The sequence below is a fragment of the Paramisgurnus dabryanus genome, chromosome 9 (assembly GCF_030506205.2).
Source record: "Paramisgurnus dabryanus chromosome 9, PD_genome_1.1, whole genome shotgun sequence".
Classification (NCBI taxonomy): Eukaryota; Metazoa; Chordata; class Actinopteri; order Cypriniformes; family Cobitidae; genus Paramisgurnus; species Paramisgurnus dabryanus.
Window position 1 is genome coordinate 14,513,139 of NC_133345.1, and position 27,882 is coordinate 14,541,020.

General features: G+C 38.1%; 1 protein-coding gene across 1 annotated transcript; it reads left to right on the forward strand.

Annotated features, from left to right (window-relative positions):
- The first annotated feature begins 16 nt into the window (after nt 1-16).
- Nucleotides 17-22,822, forward strand: drc4 (dynein regulatory complex subunit 4). Its single transcript, XM_065270025.2, has 11 exons — nt 17-205; nt 533-625; nt 4,209-4,406; nt 11,317-11,523; nt 11,614-11,668; nt 12,050-12,255; nt 16,090-16,257; nt 19,201-19,287; nt 20,597-20,806; nt 20,913-20,978; nt 22,569-22,822. The coding sequence occupies exons 1-11, from the start codon at nt 203-205 to the stop codon at nt 22,716-22,718; spliced, it is 1,443 nt and encodes a 480-aa protein (XP_065126097.1). The 5' UTR covers nt 17-202; the 3' UTR covers nt 22,719-22,822.
- Nucleotides 22,823-27,882: the final 5,060 nt, after the last annotated feature.

Genomic DNA, 27,882 nt, shown 5'->3' on the forward strand with positions numbered 1-27,882 from the left:
GAAACGGTTGAATCCGAAACCGCCTCCACAGTGACACCCATCGGTCATTTGCATGTATTTACATGATACCACATCCTCCACATCATCGCGAGATCTTGTGTTGCTAGGAAACTGGATTGTTGTTGGATTAGCATCGCATGAAGCTAACTATATCCTATTTTATTTGACTTGAGCTGAACATAAAACAACACATCTACGAACAATGGTGAGCACATGTCCAATAATTACAAAAGTACGGCGTTTTATTTTCGTATGTTATTTCCTCAGGCACAAGTTCAGTTGACTCTATGTGCCGCTGTTTCTTGCGCCAAGTTATCGCTATTGAAGTAGAATAAAAGTTGTGATAACAGTTATCAAAATATTTGCATTATAAATTAAGTAACGTTACAAGTAAAAAATAACACAGTTAAGATGAGGGGTTAACTTATATCGAAATGTTAACTTAAAGGGCAGACGATCAATGTAAAATATTTAACCTCGTAAATCGTACCACACTAATGTTAACACTTAACACACGTGTTTTGTATTACAGCCGCCGAAAAGAAAAGCGTCCACCAAGTCCTCAAAGGGAAAAACTCCAACAGTAGTGGATGGTGTGTCCACAGAGGAGATGTCCAAAGAGCAGGTCTGGTTACATTTACTTCACAATACTGTAGTCATCTCTACAGTATAGACGACTACATGATTACATTTATGCATTCCCTACTGAAAAATCCACCTAACCAGCATAAGATGGTGAGTTGTTTTTAGCGGGTCTGCCAGCTTGGTTTAAGCTGGTATTGCTGGTGTAGCATGCTGGTCTAAAAGACCTGAACCACCAGCTTGACCAGCTTTGCCAGGCTGGGAGGACCAGCATAGACCAGCTACTGCCATCTTAAACCAGCTACCAGCTTATGCTGGTCTTTGCTGGATTCTTTAGTAGGGTTTAGCAGACACTTTATTTCAAAGTGACAGTGCATTACAAGGCATAACATACACTTTATCGTTATGTAGGTATGATGACACAATTTTCAAAAACCCCAAAGCTCAACATTTATCACATGACTAGACAGAGCACACATTCCCATTTAAAAACATATCTGGATTGTACAAATCCGTTGAGGATTGAGAAAGTTATAATATTTTTAATATTAGAAATCAGAGGAAAAAGTTATATATGGATGTCAGTGGAAGATGTGTTACCGAAAATGCTGCTTATTCACATGCTTTTGCTTGTAACTTTCTAATTTCATCAGATATTAGCATGAAATTTTAACCGATGATAGAATTTAGTTAGTTCTTTTAAATGAAAACTACAACCATGCGGTGAGAAGTGGATATTGCATGACACGCATCTTAAAGTAACAAGCCGGATTAAACCCAGAAGTTTAACCCAGAAATTTGACACGCGTGCCTGCAGTGTCAGCATTTCTACATTATGTGTGTTGAATTCACTGCTCCGTGTGTGTGTGTGTGTGTGTGTGTGTGTGTGTGTGTGTGTGTGTGTGTGTGTGTGTTCACGACTTGCAGTGCGTGTGTTCACTACTCACTGAATGGGCTAAATGCAGAGGTCACGTCACCTTCCAAGTATGGGTTACAGTGTTGCCAGATTGGAAATGTCCAAGTATCGTACCAGAACCTCAAAATGATGGTATTTGGAGAAAATTATCGTACACAAGTCAAATGTGCAGAATACAGCTATTTTATCTAGACAAGCAACTTTTGATTGGCTGTAGATTTTCCCTGTAGATAAATGACTAAGTGTACCTTTGTCGGAGAGACAAAACAACTGGAAAAAGTCAGAGTCATTCTCAACGATGATTGGGCCAGAAGACAAAACATAAGAAGAGATGGAGTTGTTGCAAGAAGGGAAACAGCAAATCCCGAATGAGTGCTGTTTTTATCCTAATCCTACCCACAAACCTAACCCTAAACCCAACATCTCGAGAGATTTAGGCCATAACTGTATCCCTTCTAGCCAAAATCCAGAGATAGAAGACATGCAGGGCTTGCAAAATTGCTAGCCCGACATCCCGGGGCTATTGTGAATTTTTTTTGGGCTACCAAAATGTATCTCTGCTCTGCCCATCAGGCTATCTTAGGAGGAAAAATATTTTAATGTTTTTATATTCTCTCAGATTTAGTTAGGTAATTATTTGTATGTAATGTGTCTTCGTCTTGTCAGTCATTATTTTCACGTAAAAAGTGAAACTGTCAGGAAATTAAGTGAAAGCATAAATAAACCAATTATTCCTTGAATGTTCTTGTGCTCACCAAAAAGTGCGAAAGCAAGTCATTTAAAAAAATAACCGTTAGTTTGATACCTCAGAGACTAACATTGTTTTAGCGTTTATTTTTTTTTATCTTTCTTCATTTAGTAACTTAAATGTGTGAAGAAGGAAAACATATTTGAGTGATTTCTGATTAATCTTACATGTCTATATGAGGAGAATATGATGTTAGAAGCTTTTGTTTGTTATAAAAACAAATAGGCGACTAAACTGCAGTGGTAAGATCTGTTAACCTAAAGTGAATGAAATTTTTATTTATTTTACATTTTGTTTTACCTCAGTATAACATCTACTGATTTCTTATTTCTCTTTCTTCATTTAGTAACTTAAATATGTGAGAACGAAAATATTTTAGTGATTTCCGTCTACATGAAGGGATTAAGCTTTTGATTGTTGTAAATTTTAATAATGGCTAGTTGGCTAAACTGCTGTGGTAAGATCTGTTAACCTAAAGAGAATGACATTTTTATTTATTTTACATTTTGTTTTACCTCAGTATAACATCAACTGATTTCTTATTTCTCTTTCTTCATTTAATAACTTAAATATGTGAGAACGAAAATATTTTAGTGATTTCCGTCTACATGAAGGGATTAAGCTTTTGATTGTTGTAAATTTTAATAATGGCTAGGTGGCTAAACTGCTGTGGTAAGATCTGTTAACCTAAAGCGAATTAAAACTTTATTCCTTTTTAATAAATATTTGTTTTAAGTTTTCTAAATTGTGTTAAAGTCACTGGTTATTTATATACGTGATAAAATACAATGTTATCTAAATACAATGTGTGATGTTTTGAGGTATTTTTATTAAAATATTTCGGTAATAGAATAAGGGGAACATTAAACTAACCTAAAAATAATGTTCTATTTTCTTAAAGAAAATGTTCCTGGCTAACCAAAAACAAACCTTGGGAAATAACGCTCTGGAAACCAAAAACATTAGGGGAATGTTTTGAAAACCAAAAATTGTTCGCTGCGGATGGGCAGGAACAGTTGGCTTGCATGAAAATCCAGGATTTATCAATATTCTACATTAAACATAATTGTTTTTTTTACGGGCTACTTGTATTTATTTCGGGCTACCAATAATTGAAGAGTACCTGACATGTGTAACATGCATTTGCATTCTCCTCACAATTATGATTATAGACGTAGGATCAACAGATATATCAATAAGCTCTATGATTGCAACAACCATTTGAAGTGTCACAAAATGAGGAAATTATAGTACATTATAGGATTTTTTACATCTGGCAACACTGATGGGTTACCATACATTGGCAGATACGTCACTTTCAATTTCAGATTAATATCATATTGTGAATTTAGCACTTTCATTGCCGAAAGTACAAAACTCTTCCTAAATCCTGCTTTTTGTATAACTGTCTACATATACGACCCAAGGGTAAAAGGATAAAGCATGAGTTAAGAGGATGACTAGAGTTTTTTATTATAATATTTGCCCTGCAAATAATGACAGTATCAATTAGAGCCAAAGGTTTAAGATTAGGAAGACTTATTTTCGATTTTTGAAGAAATATTAGTGATTTTAAGAAGCTTATTCCTGTTTGTGCAAGACATTATGGTAAAATAGCACGTGACACAATATATTTTAATGAATTTAATAATACTGTGATACAACAAAAGCAAGTGATACAATTACACTAAAAGAGCGTTAGTTTACATATGACTTTGTTTATTTTGTTGGCAACGTTTGTGGATGTCTGTGACATGATGGTCAAAACTTAGTCTATTGTCTAATATAATGCAAAGATATCTGAAGCTGTCAACAGTTTCCACTGGATGACCATTAATGTAAACAGGACAGTGAGAAATTAGGGAACTTAATCTGTGTAAATGTGCACGCCTCCTAAATCACAGTCTAACAAAGCATCAATTGTTGTCTAAATACTTTACATCTCCATCATGTGTTTTATAGTTGGAGGAGCACATTGTCCGCCTGCGAGAGGAGCTTGACAGAGAACGAGAGGAACGCAACTACTTTCAGCTGGAGAGAGACAAGATCCACACATTTTGGGAAATTACCAAAAGGCATTTGGAAGAGAAGAAAAGTGAGCTGAGGAACAGAGAGCGTGAGATGGAGGTGGCCGAAGAGCAGCACCAAGTGGAAATTAAGGTCTTGCGATGTCAGTTATGTTCTCCTTCAGTAAATTAGTTCATGGGCCCATTTCAGATCAGGGCCCGGTTGCATAAAGCACCATAAGTTTTTCCTTAAGTATGACACTTAAGGGGTAAATTCCCCTTAACTACTGTAAGAGAATAATTAAAGGGTTGTGCATATAATCCCTTAAATGGTTCTCTTAGGTAAAGGTAATCATAAAGTTTTTTTTTATGACAGCGACCCCGGTTTGTTGTTATAAAATACTATTGTTGCCATGGAGACGCAACAGAAAAAACTGAAGAGTTTTTCTGCAACACCCTTAATTTTAAGGGAAACATAAGGGTAAACTTAAGGGAAAATTACACTTAAGGTGCTTTATGCAACCGGGCCAAGAGGTTTAGTGAAAACACTTATGTATGTTAACTCTGAAATAAGGGAAACATGGTAAGTGAAGCCTGTCTTGAAAAGAGACATAACTTGGACTACGTGTACATTAGTGACATCAGAGTCCAGGGGAATCAGATATACGTGTTTACTGATTAAAAACCACATTTGGAATTGGATCAGATACGTTTTTGTGTTTACACATGTGCAGCAATATCTGATCTGTGTCAGGTTAGTAAAAAAACAGATTTTTTTGTGGCTGTGTTTAGTGTCGTCACCTGCTCTTCCTTCCCACCGTGCCTGTCAGAAGGACACTGCAGCAGAGATGTTTCTGACTTTTTATAGAAAACTTGAATTTACTTTAGAATATAAAACACATTGATATAGATTAAACTAACCAACAGTATATTAAATAAACCAACCTTAGATGCATTTTAAGCAGCCTTCCAATTGAGACGGTCGTACTAACCTTTAGTTGAGCTTCAGTTGACATTTGATATGTTTTGAATCTAATACCTCTTCGTAAAAGGCCCAAAGTTGATGATATTGATTTCAAAGTTAGGGATTCTTTAGTTACATAGAATCAAACACTTTAATAACATCTTAGCTGATCATTCAATACACTTTATTTTTTTAAAGCATTTCTTGTTGTAGTAGTGACAGCATATTGTATATAGCATATAGTGACGGAAATGTTTTGGTAGTGATGACAATATTTAGTTTACTGGTAACATATTAAAATATATGGCACATATATCAGATGCACATCTGACAGTAATATCTGATAAGAACAACTAGCGCTATCCTATATATTGATTCTTGAGGAGAGTGCACATAGAAGTGAGAAGTTGTATACAAATAGATTTTTCTACCTAAAACCGTCTTAGAATATTGTATGTTTTGGAATCACTTGTTTTTTCCCTCACAGAATGTCTATTCAAATAGAGAACAGGATTATTTTAGTGTACAAAATGGTCACACTTAACAATGTCAAAACAAAAATGGATTCCAAAGTTACAGGAACACATAAGGACTAAATCAGAGAACACAATTAAACTCCATTCCACTAATTTATGTGGAAAAAAGATTTCACTATTCAGAAACAATACCTGGTTTTTAAAGTAAAAAAGAGAGAAGAAAAAGAAATGTGTGCAATATTTACAGGGCCGGTTCTAGATATTTGGAGGCCCTTGGCAAAATTTTTGTTGGAGGCCCCTCACACCCCTGTAATTTTCAGAATATTCTGCATTTTCAGAATTTTTCTCATTACTTTTCTGTTTTATCAAGTTAACAAATTGATTAAATTTATCTTAAAATTTAATTAGAAATTATGCAAAACCAAGTGTATTAAACATTTTAAGGCAGGTCAAATTTGTTGTTGTTGTTGATGCAGTAATTTATTTAAAACACCTTTTTGGGATAACACAGGATAACAGTTTTCCTTTCTCCAAAGAGTAAAATTAAAAAGACAACACTACATTGCAAAAACCCTAACTGTAAAAAACTACAGATGAATACCTACTAGAAAACTTTTATTATTTTTAATCTGGGTATGAAGAGAAATTCCCCTCTTACTGAACAGTATAAAGTTATCTATTAGACTATGGATGTATTATATTCATATGTATTTTAACACCTTTTTATACCTTAAATATCCAGACAAATCAGCTGCCACTGGAAGTTAAATAGACAAACTACTAAGCAGAATAATTAAATAGTTTCTTATGATCAATAATATGCATCATGTTTTCATGATTTGAAAACTAATATGAAGTGTAGAGGACTTATAATATATACAGACAGTTTATATTATACTTTAATAACGCCAGTTTTATTTGCTGTTTGACTTAAAATACAAACTTTTTTAACTTGACTCTTTTAATAGTCAGCTCCCGACGCAATGCTATTGTGCACACGCATTCAAAATGTCTAAACAGAGTCAGCAGCACTCAAATTTGATCTGTCCTGAAATTACATTGATACACAGAACAAAGCTAAGTTTTTTTTTTAAAACGCATTATGTCAAAATACCTGCATCATGCGCTAAACTGTCTTTGCATGCCGCTATAAGCAGGCACTGCAAGAACTGACAGGTGGATGATATCAAAACACTGCGAGAGCGAATTGAGAAATCATACAGATGAGTCTGCTTATCAATCATTCTCGCGTTACTTTGATAACATCCACGTGCAGTTCATGCGGCGGCGCTGCATAAAGTCGAACTCACTTTAAAACTTTATTTTTTGCTGTCAGTAGTGATTGTCAGACTAACGCAAATGAAATTAGCAGTTATGGTGGCCCCCTCTCCAAGCTTGAGACCCTAGGCATTTGCCAACTTTGCCTATAGGTAGCGCTGACCCTAAATATTTATGTCAAGTACTCTTGGAAGACAGGGTTTCCCGCAGCACTTTTCAGTTCGGGCGACCCACCTAAGCTGGGAAACCCTACCACCTTAACTAGGTCGTCCAAAAAAATTTCTCCGGACAAAAGGCCGTCAAGTGCATCTCGGAGAATAGCGAACAGGGCACGTGCACCACATGGCCGAAATGAGAGAAAGACATGGTCCGTCACTGTCTGGAGGATAACTAGCCAGTTGATAAAACATTTAATTCATTAATAATCTAGTATGTGTTCATTTTCTGTCATAGTTTCTTCAAAATTGAGTTTTATTTGGGTGTTTAAAAGATATATATTTTCATCATGACGCCCCTTTGATTGCCATGCCCCCGGCCCTGCCCACACGCACAACCATACCACCTTAACTCTTTCCCCGCCATTGACGAGATATCTCGTCAATTAAGAGAAAACGCTTTCCCGCCAATGACGAGATTTTCCGTCTTTCCGCAATACCGCTATTATCCACCAGGTGGCGCAACTTTTTAAAACCGGAAGTATTGCCCTATGGCAAGCTGCTGCATGTCCGTGTCTGTTTTAAAGATCGCTCTGAATGGGATCTCTATGAAAAGTCCGTCACAAAAATGGAATTATTTTTGCTTTTTGCTCAAAATGTGGTGTTTTTGCAAAAACCTACCCATATTCAAAAGCTGATTGCAAAAGAACCACTAAAGGTAGGATGAAACGTTTTTTTTTTGTTTGAAAGCAGAGGGTCTGTTCTTTCATTTGGTATATTGTATGTTTATTTATTTAAAGAAGAACATTTTCTGGAAGGCATTAAACTTTGGTGAAAATCATGAAAAACACTGGCGCTGGCTGGCAACTTTTTTTAAAAACGCTGGCGGTGAAAGAGTTAACTAACAAATTTTCTGCGGGAAACCCTGGAAGAGATGGTTTTTTTAATGATCTTTTGTTACACCAAGGTTTCTTGCAGTTTGGGAAGTAGAAATGGTTGTGTTGCCAAGTTGAATGGATAGGTCGTGCTGTGGTTGTGCTGGAAATATAAGCAGCTTTAGCAAGGTTCAGCTGGAGGTGGTGTTTCTTCATCCAAGCCATGTGTCTTCTAAGCAGGCTGTAATACGCAAGGCTATGGTGGGATAATCTGGGTGAAATGAGAAAAAGATCTGGGTGTCATCATAGCAGTGGTAGGAGAAGCCAAGCCATGTGTCTCTATAACCCCATTCACACAGAACTTTGGTCCCAGAAAATACCCGTAAAATTGCCAGACAAGATTCTGTGTGAACGCAAAGTTGTCCCGTAAATCTTCTGGGATCGTTGCCGGAAAGAGGACCTTGTAAGATACATGGAAAACCCTATGTGTTAAAGGAGCATTTCACCCATAGAAACATTAATCTTTATTAAAAGTGTGTCATATTTGTAGTCGAAATGTTTCATACATTTAGAATTTGGTGTCTATTTGACCGAGAAAAGGGGTGTTTGTAGTCTCACTCCCTGTTACGTCCTCTTACTAAGGCTATGTTGTCTAGGAGAACAGAGGCGCAACCTTAAAAGAATTAATAGACAATTATATATCAGGCTTTTAACACATCTCTCTGACTATGCAGTGAGCAGTGAGCGAAGAAACAGGCAGAGACATCAGTTTGCAATATGCTTTTGCTTTTTAGTAGGAATTCAAAGTATTACAAAATGCGAAAAATGTTAATCACCAAACACCCATAATCATATTTACAAATTATATACACAATGTAATAAATAAAAAAAACACAATAATGACGGGACAAAACAGCAGTGCTTAAAGTAAAGAAAATAAGAAAACAAAAACCACTCTTACTACTTAAGAAACTAATCTAAAAAAGAAACAAAAATAACATCTTCAGCGTAAAACGCCACTGACTACACTAACTAACAAACAAGAAAAATACAGAATTAAGCACCCGCTACTAAACTAATGTATTTAAACATACTAGTTTACCTGTGTGTTGTACGATGTATGTCACGTGACATTCTGCACTTATCCCATCATATTGCTGCCGAGATAAGACTATGAATAAATCAAATAGCGAGTCACATAGTCAAACGCAGTCAAACTGCCGTATAATTCATAATACATATATACAGCAACACAAGTCAAACAACGAAAGAAATCAAAGCAACGTAAGTGAGAAAACAAAGTAAAAGCAAAAAGCCTTCCCGAGTAGAAACACTTCCGGGTCTTTATAGGAGTTCTCCACCGTCTGATTGGCCGTCGCGAATACGCCTTATAACGATGATGGACAGTTCGTTCGGCCAATCACAGGACCTGTAAGGCGAGAGTGAGAGAAGAGAGAGCAAAGAGAACAGACACCCCTCCCAGAACAATACGGAACGTAACACTCCCTCAACAAATATAGTGGACTTCCTTCTTTCAATGATGCAAAATGATGATTTTTACATCATTGAAAGAAGGAAGTGCAACACTGAAATCTGTATTTCTCCTGTCTCACCGGCAAATGAGAAAATGATGCATGACCATTCAAAAACATGACTGGGTTTCTAACTATACAAAGGGGTGAAGTTTCCCTTTAAAAAGAATGCCGAAACAATGCCGTAATGGGCGTGCCGTAGTGAGGACGCGCGCGTCATCACAACAAAAGTTATGGTTCAGCTTTTTAAAACGAGAGATTTACATGCATATCAACATTAACGACGAGAAATGTTGCAAACTAGATTGAAGCAGTTATCAGGAAATTATACATGAGACGCATAAACAATGACACACGTGCTGTAGTGAGGACACGCGTGTCATGGCAGCATGAAGTTGGTTAAACTCTTTAAAATGAGGGATTTAGAACATTCACAAGGAGAAATGTCAGCAAACTGGACTGAAGCAGATATCAGGTAAGTTAGCTCGTCACTTACTGCGTTGAAACGGAGATCATTCAGCAGCCTAAAAGAATATCGCGTCACATGCTCATTTGAGCTTATAATATACAAAAATGCCTGCACGTCATCCCAACAAGATATATTGTTCAGATCCTTAAAACAGGATGTTAATATGTTAATGCATATTAACAATCATGATGAGAAATGTCTGAAAACTGTATTAAAGGCAGAAATCAAGGAGCTCGTCAAATATCCACTCTGAAGCTGAGATCATTCACCAGCATAGAACGGCACGTCACGCACTCCTTTATAGTCTTATCATAAACAAAAATAAATGCGAGTGGTTTATGGAAAAAGAAATGATAAATAATATGCAAACTTCAGACGCTGCGTAGAAGATAGTGCAGGACTTTACAGGTCACGTGTCTTTCCGGGACCTTGCAGAAGCTGGCAAATCATTGCCAGTGTGAATGAACAAAAAAATCAAACAATCCTGGAAAAATCCAGGATGCATTTTCTGTGTATTTTCCGGAATGTCTGTGTGAAAAGGGCTTATGATAGGTCTTAAGGATGTTGTGTAGATGGAGAAAAGGAGTGGACCAAGCACTGATCCCTGAGGGACCCCAGTGACCAATTGGTGAGCTGCTAAATATATATTTTTTGGAAAAAAAAATGAAGAACATTGCACAAATTTATCCACACAAGTTAATCCATACACATGTTGGGGGAGGGGAAATTTGGCATCTCCAAATTACCTAGCCTGCAAGTTTTTGACCTGTTGGAGTCTGGGTTATCCAGAGTAAACCCACACTAACACAGGGAGAACATGCAAACTGGAAATTGAAATGAAAAACATGTCCCATAATGGATTCTGGGATCACTCCAGTAAAATGGACCTTGTAACATTGCTGTAACATTTCCAGAACGTTGTAACACTGCCACACCAGATACATGCTTCTAACACATCAACGTGTTTGTCCTCAAAGCTGATGTGGTCTGATCCAACAGACAAACTACCTTAGCTAAAATTTCTGAAAAAGTGAATGCTGGTTCTAATAGAAAGGTCTAGTGGAGTCCGTGCAACAGGCCAGGGTTGTTTTGGTGACAAAAGGGGGACCTACACAATATTAGGCAGGTGGTCATAATGTTATGGTTGATTGGTGTATGTTAAAAGGACTTTTTTTCCCTGGTCACAGTCAACTAAGTTCAAGTTTTAACTTTGTGTTGTTTAAACCTCCTTATTAAAAAGGGCCCATGGACTAAATGTGAATGTGGCAGGTTGATTTGATAATTAATATGATCCTGACATCCTGTTGTTGTTTAGGTGTATAAGCAGAAGGTGAAGCACCTCCTGTATGAACAACAGAACAGCTTGTCAGAGCTGAAAGCTGAAGGTGTTGTCAGCACTAAACTGCTCCAGAAAGAGCACGCTGACCTCGAAAAACAACTGCACAAGGATCTCTGCAACCTAAAAATGGATTTGAAAAAGCAGGAGATGTCCAGTGAAAATGTGCTCAAGCGCCTTCAGCTGGTGTGTAGATAATATCCTAATAATAAGATTAAAATACCCCTGATTTACATCTCACTCTGTGTCAATAAACACATATCACTCTTTCAACAGAAACATGATGAAGAAATTACTAATCTGAGAAATGATTTTGCCAGACAAGTGCGAGGTGAAGTCATTTTTTATCATAGATTCTTTTCAAAATACATGGTAGCATATTGTTTGTTCTGACTACCAAATTATTTAAGTTTAAATGATCTGAGAGTAATCAATAGGATTTTAGAGAGCTTTGTTGTAACTTAAATTACCAATTAAAAATTGTATTTAAAAGAAAAACAAATGCTAATGTTTGCATGATTAAGCGTTATCTAAAAGTTTAAAATACACAAACTCTTAATTGTATAGGCCTCACCAACAGACAGACAGGAAGATGCATAGTTAATGTAAGTTAGTTAAGGTCTGTAAAAGTTTGTCAAGCCAACATGAACGTGTTTTAAGTGTTTGTCTTATAGGCATGTAGGTTAATGAGAAAGTTATACTGTTATTATAGAAATTGGATCCAAATATGAGAAAAAAATGCAGAAACTCCGCCAGGAAGAAGAACTGAGACGCAAGACAGAGATTCATGAGATTGAGGAAAGAAAGAACAGCCACATAAGCACACTTATGAAAAACCACGAGAAAGCTTTCAGAGACATCAAAAGCTATTTCAACGACATTATGCACAAGGATCTGAATCTCATCACTTTGCTCAAGGTAATCAAAACACATAACACTTAAAATTAGGGCTGTCAAAATTAACACTAAATCATCTTTATTTGTATGTTTTTTGAGAGGTGTACTGTCCTAAATGCTTAATGAATACAAAGATGCTTGTCCATTCACTTGCGCGTCTGAGATTTTGGTTTTAAAACATTTAGGAAATAGAAAATAAAGTGAAGGACTTGCTTGATGGTAAAATGACAAGATTCAACAAGACAAGATTCAACAACGATCATTTCAAGCTGACTGACACATCTGAATTATGCACATAGGCGCGCGACCCCAGTATATGCACACATTGACAGAATTACAGTTTTAAAAATATCTGTTTTGACAACAATTGACACAGATATAATCTGTTAGGTCTTAAGTAAATGTTTGGTTAACTGTTGGGAAAATGTCTAACATTAAATTAGATCCTTGCATTCAGGGGCGGACTGGCCATCTGGCAGTCCGGGCAATTTCATGGTGGGCCTTTTTATTTTTTGGGCTAAAACATCTTATATTATTGTTGTCTGTCCAGCCCATTACACTCATACATTGCAGGGGGCTGTTGGCGGTGTAATGCATTTTTCAAAAAAAGTTAGCATAAGATGTTTGTTTTTTTTTTGACAGAACGGCCCATAAGACACCTAATCAGAAGCCCATTGGTTATTTTTTTATTTGACATTTGGCTAGCCCAATCACATCTTAATAAACTTTTCAGGCTTTTTTGGAGTATGCAGCGTCAGAGTGCATCTGTCAAAAGTAATAAGAGACGAGGGAGAAGCGACTGGACCTGCAGTAAGCAGAACTTCTTTAAAACACTATGGGGCAGATTTACTGAGAGCACAATCTCAAAAAAGCGCAGATGGGAGTGATAATATCTGCGGGTTATTTACTAAAAAGGTGCAAATTAAATAACACAGGCACAGCAGCTGATCTCATAATGACCGATGCAATCTACTTAGAGCAGCCCAAATTAGTTGAGGGTTTTAAATAAGCAGAGCTGATGAGTTTTGCGTGATTTACTAACATGTGATGTGCTTGAGTTCAGCACCACGGACATCACAGCTTACACAGTTTTGAAACAGCTGGTATTGTGTGACTTCTAATGACTCCTCTTTTATTTCCTCCAGCAAATAAAAAAATGGCTTGGCAAACAATATTTTGGAATAATATGTTTCTCTGGCATTACATGTAAAAAATCCTTTGCTTTTTACCACACGCTCTCTAATGCCTCTTCTATCAGCTACAATTTCATCCATTTCAATTGCACAATGATTTAAGACATGCTTTTTTTATAAAATATATACAAAATAATTGTTGTGGTTTGGAATTGGTAAAAGGAGCTTGGAAAAAAATATTTATGCATCTAATAGTTCTGCACACTGTAATTGCACACATGGCTCTGCTACATTGTAACATTTATCAGGTATCAGTGTTATCATAAGGTGGTCAGAATGGTTAGTTTACACATTATGCACACTCACTGGCTGAGACAATTAGCAGATTTTTAAAACCTGCAAAGCCTTTTACAGTCCTTTTATTATATTATTTAAGTGTCATGTGTCAGCTTTTCTGCTTTTCTACTTAATCATTATATGGCTTTGAGTTGGTATACATAGTCAAGATTGCACAAAGATGGGTGGTATTTGTGATCTTATGTAGTGGGTCGGTCTGTGCAAAATGCCATGCCGATTTTTTTGTCCCAGCCCTGCTTGCATTACAGCTGTAATGTCAATCAAACAATAATATAATTTTTTTTTTAAATATATATTTATATTGTTTTTGACATGTGCTTGCCAAATCTATTAGTTTACCAGTGATTTTAAGGTATAGGTGCAGTGATTTTGTTTTTGAACCTTAAAAGATCTTTAAAGGGGTGGTTTAATGGTATTTCAAGCATTCTGACTTATTAACACAGTTATAGAGTTGTTTCCTCATGCTAAACGTAGGCAAAGTGTCAAAAATGCAGTTGGGCGTGTTTCAGAGTATTTCTGTGCCGAATGCACTTCGCCAGGGTTCGTACAAGTTTCGGCTAATTTTTTTCGATTACGGTTCTAACTGACGTTTCAGGGGTTTTCGATACGTATCACTTCTTTATATGGGCTTCCGCCGGAAAACTTCCCCTGGAAAACCCCGCCCAGCCGTCAGTCAGCGGGAGACGCTAGAGCTTGCTAACAGCTTATCACGCCACTCAGCTTTGTTTAATTTCAAAAGTCAACAATGGCACAACAAGTGTGTTTTTGGATGTAAGGAGAAGACATCCAGCCTTATGGAAACAATGGATATAGTTTATTATCCGGATTAGCAGCGGAGTTTTGCGTGTGTGTGTTTGATGCGGTGGATTTTCATGACGAGTTACACGCGGTAAGTAAGACTTCTGTCTTATGTTGGAAATAGGCGCGTGTATATTATATAAATGACACGAACATGTAGTGAATCATAAGTTAAAACAGTGTTGTATAGTGTTGCATGACTCGTACTCGCTCCTCCCGTGTTATAACTCCTCCTTCTTCATTTTTTCGTACGTTATCGGAAAGATTCGGTAAAGCTAATCTTTCTTTTATAAATCTGATTAAACTAAAGACTCTTCAGAGATATAAAGGATGTCATACTACTCCATAGGTACTCCAGATTAATATCAGAAATGCAGAAACAGCGTGTGTTACGTGAGCTTTAACTGAATTATTTTTGCTGACTCTTTTACTAATAATAAACATACATTTACATAAAGCATCCATATCTCTCCATGATTATATTGATTAGAGCAGTGGCACTTAAACTGGGGGCCGCGAGATGGTTCAGGGGGCCCCAGTTTTATGACATTTTATAAGATAGAATAATTTATCATGAATTCTGTGTAATTAAACCTCTACTAACCAACAGCACTGCGTTGTATAATTTAATATTTTGTTTAATTCAAGTTTTAGGTTTAGATTTGTTTTATTTCATACATCAGTGGCGCGTGACATTGGGGATCCTCCAGGGTCCCAGACCATATCTCCCCAGGACGAGGGGAGGCATGGAGGTGGACGGGACAGGGCCGCCCTCCCTCCTGGAAGTCTCGGACTATTTAAAACTTGACTCTTTTGTAGTTTGTACTACGATGACGGAAAATTAAAAGTTGTGATTTTTCAAGGAAGATATGGCTAGGAACTACAGTATACTCTCATTCTGGCGTAATAATCAAGGACTTTGCTGTTGTAACATGGCTGCAGGAGGCGCAATGATATTATGCAGCAGCCGAAATAGTCCCCTGTTATAGAAAGTTAGCCAGGGGACTTTTTCAGGCGCTGCATAATATCATTGCGCATAATAGGCATATATACTAACACACTCATTTAATAACAAAAATAATATTGTGCCATTGACTTCAGACTTGGTTTTAATTGGTCAATGGCGTAGTCTATTTTAGTTGCCTCAAAATAGCAACGCGCCAACAATGCGCCTGAACACACCTCATTTTCAAACCAGAACACTCATGGGCGCAAAATTGGATGTAAATGCATTTGCTGATTAAACAACGTGGTGCTAAACGTGAAAATGATAATTGCACTGGCTTATAACTATCAAAAGACACATTGCGCAGGGTGTATGATAGGGCCCATAGTGTTAGATTGCTTGTAGGGATGCACAGATTTCTTGATTTCTTTGTATATGTGACCTCCTGATATAGATTATTTGCAGATTGACACCATACAGAAACAAAAATTTACTTTTCTTCAATGCAAAATGTTATTTTTTTAATCAAAGAAATGATTAAACATTACATTTTACCCCAGACAAAAAAACAATACAGACAAGCCGTGGCTAATCCATGCTTACTTTATCTTCTACATGCAGGAGGAGTTGAAGGAGATGAAAAAGAAGGAGGAGAGGAGAACTAAAGAGATGGGAGAAGTGCTTCAGAAAAATAAAGAGCTGATCGAGGCTCCACAGAGAGCCAAAGAAGAAGTTGCAGAGCTTCAGAAACAGCTTGTCAACTATGAAAAGGACAAGAGTGCTCTGGCTGTAGGTCACATATTTAATAACATTCTTACTATTTCACACTAGTATCTTCAGTTAATAATGTTAAAAAACTTTAATGGAACATACACTTATACAAAAAATAAAGAGGTTCTTTGTCTGAAAGTAAGGTTCTATAGAGAACCTTTAACATCCACAGAACATCTCTTACACAAAAAAAATGCCTGTGGTAGTAAAGACAGAAGCCGTTTCTCAAAACCAAGTACGCCGAACTCGGACTTGTGTCCTTCGTAGTTCGAACTTGCAAGTTCAGGCTCGGAAGAACGAACTCCTGACGCGAAATGCATTCTGGGAAACTTTGCTGTCATAAGTCCACACAAGTCTCCTCTGATGCATCCTCGATAAAATGGGCGGATCAAGAACACATCCGGGGATTTTATGTGAACTTGGGCTTGATGCGAACTTTGAATTGGAACAGTACTTGGGCCGCGACTGATGACGTTTCACAAGTCCACAAGAACACAAGTACAGACAAGAACGCATATTGAGAAACTGCTAGAGTTTGTGTTTGACGTTGTGTTGAGCTGTGCAGACTGGCATATGACATCATTACAATTAGGGCTGCATGATAAATCGCATGCAGTAGTCATGCGCATCTTGTCAGTAAAGCCTGTTCCTTGATTAGTAGTAAATCACCATCACCTGCTTTCAGATGGAGCAGCATTTACTACACAAAGCTGTAGTTTCCTGACAAGCTGAGCCATATCGCATACATATCACAGGTAATACGTCCGTTACAAAACGAAATTGCCCCGATTGTCAATGAACTACGCCTCTGTGTAGTAAATGTTGCTCTATCTGAAAGCAGGTGATGGTGATGCCCATTGCACACTGCACCCCAGCCCAGTTTAGAGGCATCTGTGGTGATCAATGTAAGCCTTGAAACCTGTCCCATAGGCACACCAGCTGTGAGGAACGAAAGGTCTTGCCAGGGGCTAAGAGTGCGTTGGCCCTGCAGTGTTAAAAGAACAATGGGTGTGCCACGCCCACCTGGGGACTGGGGCGTACAGCCAATGTTGAAGCGGTCTCATGTACATCAACCCGACTGGAACGACCGCCGCTGGGGATGCCATGTGCCCCAGGAGCCTCTGAAAGAGCTTGAGTGTGACCGCTGTGCTATATCTGAGAGATTGCAGACAAGAAAACGTACTTTCTCGGCATCACTCATCTACGCAAGGTAAGCCAGAGATGTCCCTCTTGAAACCACCATAGCGGACATCGCGCCATCACCTTCGTCAGTGGTCGTACAGAGTTCCTGCATCATTTAAGGGTCGGACCTACCCTTGTGCAGATCTTTTAACGCTTTGACTTGGTGGACCTGCAGGCCATGGCGTGCAGGATGGAGTCAGCTTGGCCCGCCGACATGTAAGCCCTCAACACAAGTGCAGAGGAAAACTCACAGGCTTTGAAAGGGAGTGGACATAAATGCACCGCAATGGAACGCTTCACTTGGAGTACCTCGACATAGCCCTTAGCTGCTCCGCTACTGCACTGCAGCCCAAGGTTCTTGGCCACCCGAGTGAGCACGGCTGCTATCTGAGTGTCGGCTGAGCTTGACAGCCCAGCGGTAGCTCCATGGGCTCATCCTCTGCATCAGACAACAGGAGGTCCCCCTCCAATACTTAAACAGATAACTCATCCTCTGCTCTGCCCGGAACAGTGAGTGTGAGACAGTCAGAAGGCAGAAACGCCTCCTCTTGCTCCGAGCTGACAGGAAGACGAGCGTGGGGGGTTGAACGGGTTGTGGGTATTTAGCTGGCAATGAATTGCTCACACTGGCCCCCAAATCACCCGCCCTTCTCACCAAACTCACAGACAGCCGATCCGCCAGCATGGGAAGCAGTTGCGGTGGCTGCCGGCTTCACAAGAAAAGATGACAGCTGGGACCTGCAATGGTCTTAATAGACCTGCAATGAGGGTATGTCCCCTCCACAAATGCTGCCTCAGCATGCTGTGGTCCTAGACAGCCAAGGCAACAATCATGCCCATTAGCAGGAGAGAAAAACCTGCCACATCAGAGTACAGAGGTGAAAAGCCTTTCTTAAAAGGATGTTCACTCAGTAAAGAAAAAACCCAGGGGATGGTGTTCACAAGGTTAATCTGCTGCTGCACCATCATGCCAACAGTAAAAAAGGAGATCTTCATCTTAGACTGGATAGAAGAGATCAGACCAGCAAGCTCTGAAGAACAAAAGTGAATGAATTGTGCTTTGCCATCTCCTTTTATACACGCAAGTGTGGGCGGAGACTGGTATGTAAATACCATTCCCGCAATTTCATTGGCGTTTTATATACATTTCAGACTGGATTGGCTCTCCAGCACACAATGTGGAGTAGATGACAGTAACGGAACTGACAGTTACAATAAAGCTCTCTTAATGGTCAACTAATAGCTAATACTAATATTCAAATAAATTACAAGCATATAATAAACATAGTCTTGATTATATTTATTAGATACATAGCATGTGTTTATTATATGCATTTTAAATTTAAATGACATTACACAATGTATGTTATGTTATGATCTATGTGACTCTGTCATTGCCTTTCTTGGGGCGTTCCAAACAAGCAATTGTTCTGAGTGAAGTCTACGTCAATGGATATCCCATGTTTACGGAGTAGTGTGTATGATCCCTGTCTATCAGAACGCACCTCTACTGTCCTTTAGAGTTTACTTGTAAACCTTCTTTAACCCACCTGCATATTATGATTCTAAAGCTCTTGTTTAGCTGGTTTATGTGTGTTTGAGCTGAACTCTGTAGGAGCAGGTTTACAAATCTCTCTTCTGTGGTATCACTGTGTGAGGAACCCTTTCTAGCATCTTTATTTTTATGCATTTATTTTGTAAGCAGGTGTTTTGTTTTATAAATGGTCTTAATAACATATAAACGTAAACTATGTCTTGTTTTCTGTGTTTTGCTGTCAGAGAGCTCGAGCTCGCCTCAAAGTGTCTGACAAAGAACTGAGGGACCTGAAGTGGGAACATGAGGTGTTGGAGCAGAGATTTACCACGGTAATAAAAAGAACATTAACATTACTGTATAGACATGCTAAGTTTAACTTATTGGTTATTATGCTTATCACTACTGCCTGATATTTAATGTATTTTTTTTTAAAACATTACTAAAACAGACAACAACATGTTTTCTAATTCTATATTTAGACCTGCAGGGGCCGTTTGCTCCAGCTAGACGTAAAAACATTGGGTGTAAGCACTACAACTTAATGGCGGGGTGCATGATTTTTGAGAAACGCTTTGGAAAAGGGAGTCGGCCGAGTACCAAAACACACTTGTAGCCAATCAGCAGTAAGGGGCATGTCTACTAACCAACATCGTTGCCTGGGTTGCGGGTCTATCAAAAGAAGGTCCAGATTCTATTGGGGTTGGGGCGTGTTTGTTTAGGTGATTTCAAATGTCAACATGGGCTTTCAGAGATCATACACCCTGCCTTTAACTACATCCGGCTTTGTGAAAAATTTGTACACCTGTAACATCATCTAATAGTATGCAGTTATCCACATTGATAGTTGAGAACATTACCTCAAGATGTGTGCAGACCCATCAAACCTGCACTTTAACTAAAAGAAAGCCTTTCCTGTTTGCCCGAAAGGTAATCATTTGGCGATTAATTCTAACAATTCTGAATTAAAACTAAATTAAACCAAGCTTTTAAGTATTTTCATGACAGAATATTTCTAAGTATTATATGATATAAGAATTTATTTGTGCAGTCTCTCACTCTGCATGCATCAAAGCCTTGTGCTCATGTACGTATGCATTAGACACGCCAATGTCTCGTCAATTTAATTATTTCTATTTTGCCATAAAAACAAGTCAACACTTTATACTTAGCTTACCTTTGACTAGACGTACGATTTAGTTTCAGACGTACACTACAACTAGATGTCTAACAGGTGTAAATTCTATGTAGGACGTAAAGCACATTTTACGTCACGACTAGTCTTATGACCGGGTGTGTGCCCAGCCAGGGCAACCAGACCCTGGGTTGTTAATGGACTATATTTAAAGAATTAGTAGAAAAGAATAGGTTCTGTAAGGATGGTTTCACTACATTATTCTACTGCTGTGTTTTACACATGCATTACTGGGCTCTTTTGGACAACCAAAGTCAATTTCATCAGAACATGCAACTTGTTGTTGGTTAGATCTGTTCTTAAAGCACAAAATCTATTGCATGTATTACAACATACCAGTTCTGAAGTATTAAACATATTCTTCAATTTCAGAAACCTTTAGCTTTAACTGAAATTGATACCTAATTGTACTGATCTATTATGAGGACACTTTAATTTGCATTCAGGTTCAGCTGGAGCGAGATGAGCTGTACATGAAGTTCACTAAAGCCATTCTGGAAGTTCAGCAGAAGAGTGGTTTCAAAAATCTGCTGCTGGAGCGCAAACTGACTGCACTCAATGACACATTGGAAAAGAAAGAAGCTCAACTCAGTGAAGTGTTAGCTGCTTCCAACCTGGACCCAACTGCCCTGAGTGTGGTCACACGTAAGCTGGAGGTACATATGTCACCATATATAGAGCAGTCATAAGCGGTATGTTTTTTTTAACCATTTGCATTGTTTTTTTATCGTTATGATTGTTTTTTGTGTGTGTGTGTTTTAGGAAGTCTTGGACTCCAAAAACCATACTATCAGAGACTTACAATATGAAGTGGCTCGAGTTTGCAAGGTAAAAAGCTATTTCTGCTTGCCTTCTGCCTAAACATCTAGGGCCGGTTGCACCAACTGGACTTAAAAAAGTTGTGTGTAAGCCCCTACTTTAAGCTTAGCTATGTCCGGCTTTGTGAAAAATACTTACACCTGTTGCACCATCAGAAACTACGACCAGTGTAGACAATGCATACCCCTGCGAATGCGTTTAACCGCAGTGATAGTTGAGACCAGAGTAGTGTAATGAGAGTTATGACACACTTCGATCTCGACACCGTGCGGTCACGTGATTCATGTAACGTTCTACAGTACAATTTGATCTTGATTTGGTTTGAATAGGTAAAGGGATAGGTCACCCAGACATGAATATTCTGTAATTATTTACCCACCCACCCTTAGGTTGTTTTAAAACCTATTAAATGTATTTGCTGTGATGAACACAAAGGAATTATATTTGGAAGAATGTCATTAACCAAACTAATCTCATTTCCCGTTTATTGCCATATTAGGGAAAATAAATACTATCAATCATGGATGAGATGTTTGGTTACTGACTTTCTTCCAAATATATTCCTTTATGTTAATCAGAACAAATAAATATGTACGGGTTTTAAACAACATGAGGTTGAGTAGATGATGACAAAATTTAAATTTTTGGGTGAACTATCCCTTTATGGTAGAAGAACATCAACAACTATTTTCATTAAATATTAACCTGTAATGTGAATTATGTGAATAAACAAATACAATGTAGAGTATCAATCATACAAAAAGTCTCATTTATGTTTAAAAACACTTGTTATGGTTCTCTGTCTTACTATGATTGGCTGTGTGGCATTAGGATGCACCATTCACTTTGAGAAAGAAATTCTAATATATGGCTTTCCCAAAGATACTGACAGGAGGAAAAAATGGTTGGCCCAAATTACAACATTGTTCACAAAGTAATCAGAAATTCCAACATTTGTAATGAATGGCAAAGTGCAATTAAACCCAATGGTTAAAGAGAACACAGTATTTTGCTAGATGTTCAAGCCAGATGTGATGCCTTTGAATATCATCTCAAGTTGCTGGAGCGTAGACCATTGCCTCCATCATGACGCTCCCAAATGCCATTGATTTGCTGAAGGATCCACCAGATACATCAGGCTAAGGTTGAGAAGATTTAGTTTCAGACGTATGCTACACCTAGATGGTGCAACAGGTGTAAATTGTACATAGGACGTAAAGCGCATTTGACACCCAGACTAGTCCTAAGACTGGGTGTATGTCAGCTGATACAACTGGCCCCTGATCTGTTGATCAGGAAATGAGAGGACTGTGGGCTGTAGAATCAACAACACTGTAAATATGCAAATTGGGCTTAAACAGAAATATGATTACATGGCACTGATGAACTGATATTTACATGGCAGTAAAATAAAATTAATTTGTAAATAAACATTGAACTGAAACCTTATTTTTATGTGCATTTAAAACGTCATTAAGGTTTAAGCACAGTACCGTGATTTATTGTGTATAGTATTGTTTAAAAAAAAACCATGCTCAATAAATGATATACCAAAATGTTTGTTTTGATGGAAGCATAATTGTCTCTTTCCATGCACAGACATATAATGACCTGCTGAGGACTTCTGATGCAAAGCTGCGGGCATTTGGACTCCCTGTGGAAGAACTCGGCTTTAAGCCACTGGAAAGTAGCGTCTCCCAACAGACTCTGGGGCAGGGGCCTGCTGGCCTTTTTTCTGCCTCAAATTAGCCAAGAAGAGGAAAATAAACACTTATACTTGATTTAAATGAAATGAAAAGATGACATTTCTTTTCATAGTAGAGCAAATATTATTTTTTAATGTTGCAAGTGATTGAGTGAATTTTAAGAAATTACTTTTAAAATTGCCTTTGAAAACTCTGTGTCTGTTTTTTCTTGGGAAAATGAGTACACAATGACTGCACACTGCATTATCTAAATTGGCTTAAATATGGCTAGAGGCTGTTTATGTCCATATTCTCAGAGCTGCTGCTTAGTTCATGTTCCGTGTGCAAATAGTTCGGTACAGCAGCTTGCATGTCTTTCAGTCAAACTAGCAGCACAAAGTAATGAGTCAACGGGCCTATATGGAGTCAAAAACCAGATGATGGACCCAGGCTTTTGGAAATCAGCAAAGAATCTTCCAATCTGGATGGTTTGACCATCTTAAATGGCTGGAGTGTTCTGTTGATTATGATACAACTTTTTGCTTTTCATGCAGACATTTTGCAAGTGTGGGTGGTCATGGGTTCTGCCTAGAGCCAACATTTACAATTTCTGGATTCCAGAACTGTCATAAAAAGCACAGCAGTGTTTCAGAGCGAATAGCACTGCAAACAAGTTGTATTTTGAGGCATGTTGCGAATTTAAACAGAGGATGTGTGATGGTTCCAAAATTACTTAATATCCTTGATGAGGCACATTCTGAAGTGGTCAAAGAAAATCGGCACTATATGAAGGCTGTGGTAGGGAGTTTGCGCTACACGGCATTGTCGGGGCATTGCTCAGTGTGGCCACAGAGAGGATGAACAGTTGTTCCATAGAGAGGAATAACTATTTTGTTGAACTTCTTAACGTCATCAGCATGTTTGACCAAGCTGCTGCTAAAAAGATAGCTGATAATCCTTCAAATGCAAAATATACTTACCACAAAGTGCAAAATTAGTAAATAACTATTATGGCTGATATGGTGATAAAAAAGATTAATGTTGAACTAAGGGATTTGGTTTATTTTGCCTTGATTGTAGATGAAGGTAAAGACATTAGCAAAAAGGAACAGATTTGTTGGTGCTCCAGGATCTACATACAGGGAATGTTATGAAGGAGTTTTAAATTTTACGCTAGCTGAATGTGGATTCTCTTTTTTTGACAAAAACATGACATGAATCCATAATGAACTTGAAAACACAAAATAATATTAAATAAATTCAATTTAAATAAAAAAATGAGAGGGGGTTATTAATTCTTCCTCTATATCTACATCTTTAATATTACAGTTAATATATTCAACTGGACCCCACAATTGCAACATTTATGTCTATGTCCGCTGCGGCCAGATGTCGGGGTGGTACAATGGGGTGCAGGAAAGTTATGAAAGGAGGTCCCACATACATTATACGCAAACTTTTATGCACACCTTGTCCTGGTGGACTGTGTATGCAATATCCAGCCAGCAGCTGGATTGGGCAATTTTTTTCTTAATCAGTGGTCCATGACCTTAAATCGAGTTAAAGAGTTAAAGAAACGTCATCCAACCTGGATATCTCATCAGCAAGGGATCTGATCTAGTCTGTTATTACAGATCTATCCGAAAATTGTCCAGAGGAACATTAAAGTGACATACAAATGGTGCAATTGAACTATGTGCCAAGGTTGGCCTAGCATCAGGGAGTTTAACACCACAGAGGAGAGATAGATGGCAACAATCTTAGCTACTAAAGGACTTTTCCATTAAGGCTCCTGATCTGATGATCTGCATGTGAAATGTTTTTACCAAGTAGTTGACAGGCTGGTCAGTGAATTGAAACGATGTTTCTTTAAAGATGTCGATAGTGTGCTAATGGAGGGTCCCAGGCGTTAGCCCACAACACAGGTAATTCTAAAGTAGTCTGTTGCTCATGGCACAGTTCTACGGCATTACTGAAGAAAATGTAAATGCAGAGGTGCACCAAGCCTGGTGTTTGCTTAAAACAAAAACAAAAGTAGGAAATTCTATTACAGTTTTATTTACGATTGCTTTGGCACGATTTTAACCCTGGATAACCCAGTAAAATCCAAAAACCAATGTATTCTATTGAACAAATTTCTCCAGGGTTAAAAACAAGGATATTTTTCTAGAAAAAATACACACAGTTTACACATCTACACAAACAATTAACAGAAAATCTCAAACCTTTTGCAAAATGAATCACTTCATTCAAAAACAATGATTTTCCAAAACCCAGTTTTGGTAGCGTATGGTACACGTATGGTTCACTTGTAAAACTTCTGATATAATTTGGGTTTCATTTTTTATAGATATTGTCATTGTAAAGTATATAAACATTGACCAAACAGTAAACACCAGACCTGTAATGCGTATTTACATTTTTTTCAACTGCTTACACACAAAATCCTTACTTTCTGAAATCTGACACTAAAACACCACAAACACACACCTGTGCCCGGTTGCATGAAAATACTTATATCTAAGGGATTTCATAGCTTAAGGTTAAGGGTATCCTTACCCTTACGAAACAGAAGTATACTTCAAGTTCATTTTATAAGTAATGTTTTAGTGTAGTTTTAAGTATACTTAAGATAACAACTGACACGTCAGGCGGAGGCTGATCTGGCGATAATTCCTTCTGAAGACACACAGTGAACAGTGAAAAACCAGCCGAACTGTATCCGTGTAGAGATCGCGAGAAGCGAATGTCAACTGAGGAGGAGCAGCGCGCATTGGCCTTATATGCTAGCTGGTAAGAGGGTGTGGTCTTGCCTGGCATTGGCTGCGTGCTTCTGTCTGTCTAGCCAGACTTTGTGCAATTGGATGCTTCTGTAGAGGTCAGGTACGGATGCCCTTCCCATAGGTGGAACTCGAACACGAGATGATGAAAGAGAACAGGTGTGTTACATAATCAGACATCTAAAACTTTCTGGGAGGGGGTACTCTAGGACCAGAATTGGGAAGCACTGTTCTAGTAGTATACTTGTAAGTGTACTACTTGAATACCACTTGGGACTAAATTGGCCCACTTTTTAGTATATAAAAGTTTTTTTCTAAGTGTACTATAAGTCTTAGAGTAGTCAACGTTAAGTGCACAACTAATGCACAAGTACGTTCTTCATTTGTACTGCAAGTGAACTCATGAGTATACTAGTAGTTTGCTAGACTTATACTTCAAGTGTAGATGCAAGTGTTCTGTTAGTGTACTCTTAGTAAACTAGTAGGTTATTAATTGTGTGCTGCAGGTATACTTGCAAGTATTATTTTACTATACTTTTTAGTTAACTAACTAGTAGTTTACTAGTCATACCAAAAGTGTACATGCAAGTGTTCTGTTAGTGTACTCTTAGTAAACTAGTAAGTTACTAATTGTGTGCTGCATGTATACTTGCAAGTATTATTTTACTATACATTTAGTTAACTAGTAGTTTACTAGTCATACCGAAAGTGTACATGCAAGTGTTCTGTTAGTGTACTCTTAGTAAACTAGTAGGTTATTAATTGTGTGCTGCAGCTATACTTGCAATTATTCTTTTACTATACTTTTAGTTAACTAGTAGTTTACTACTCATACCAAAAGTGTACATGCAAGTGTTTTGTTAGTGTACTCTTGGTAAACTAATAGGTTGCTAATTGTGTGCTGCAGGTACACTTGCAAGTATTCTTTAACTATACTTTTAGTTAAAGGCGGAGTGCACAATGTTTGAAAAACGCTTTGGAAAAGTGAGTCGGGCCAACTACCAAAACACACGTGTAGCCAATCAGCAGTAAGGGTCTACTAACCGACATCCTTGCTGGGGTTGCGTATGTGTGGGGCAGGTCTATCAAAAGAACTTCCAGATTCTATTGAAGTAGGGTGTTCAGGTGATTTCAAATATCAACATTTCAAACATTGTGCATTCCACCTTTAACTAGTAGTTAACTTGTCATACCAAAAGCATACATTCAAGTGTTCTGTTATTGTACTCTCAGTAAACTAGTAGGTTACTAATCGTGCACTGCTTCCTGCTTTGCTACTGTTCAGACGCTCTTCTTACTGCGCTTTGCTCTATCGCTTTTTATATTTTATCTCATAATTTTAACTTCAGCAACAAAGCTTGGCATCAAAGTTAAATTACAATCTTTTGGTACTGGAAGATAAGATAAGAAGATAAGAAAAAAGTGGAATTTTTCATCCGACCAGCCTCCCACCGCCATCAGCTTACATTCCAGAAGGGAAAACACAGCTGCCTTTATTAAAAAGGATAAGAAAAAGAAATGCTTCCTCAAAAATCTACTTGCTGCACAAACTGCCACAGACTTTTACAAAGGATTGCTGTTCTTGAAACAAAGTTACTTACAGGACTACTAAACCAGACGAAAACACACAACAAAGCTTTGTCATCATGGACGCCCTCATTATACAGCTGGTGAGTCCCATGAATCTAATGATCAACACACTAATCAATGGTACAAGCAGGGAGCAAGACCCAAAATCACTCGAGACATCAGATTGTCACAGGCATCACATATTAACGCAGTAGCTTCCTTTACCCCAGATACAGCTATGACAAGGATTTCAAACACTGGCTGTCTACCACCGCCTATACATCTTGAGAACAAATTTAAAGTATTAATGAATATGAGTGAGGAATCCCCAAACGTGATATATATGATTGAACACCGATTAAATCAGCCAGCAGCTAACACTGATTCTAGCTGCCGCTCAAGATCGAGCAGACAGCGGCATTCAGCGAAGAGCTCATTCGAGCTCAGAACTCTGATAATGGGTGACTCCATTATCAGGAACATTAGCAACAAGGACTCAACTAGGTGCTGCCTTCCACAAGCAACCATTTTTGATGTAAACAGGGAACTTCAGAACGTTCTGATGACACATAAGACTGTAAATCAGGTTGTCATTCATGTGGGGAAGAACGATATTCACAAAGAGCAGTCTGAACTCCTTAAGAGGGATTTCAACAAACTTTTTGAAACACGTAGAAGAGTGAAAGTTCAGCCATTCATCAGTGGCCCACTTCCAGCAAGAGGATCAAATAGGTTTTCACGGTTGCTTGGGCTTAATACATGGCTGCAAAAACCCTGCATGATAAAGGGACTGAACTTTATCGACAACTTCAATCTTTTCTGGAGTCAGAGACAACTGTTTAAACAGCATGGCATCCACCCAAACGGACTGGCTGCAAG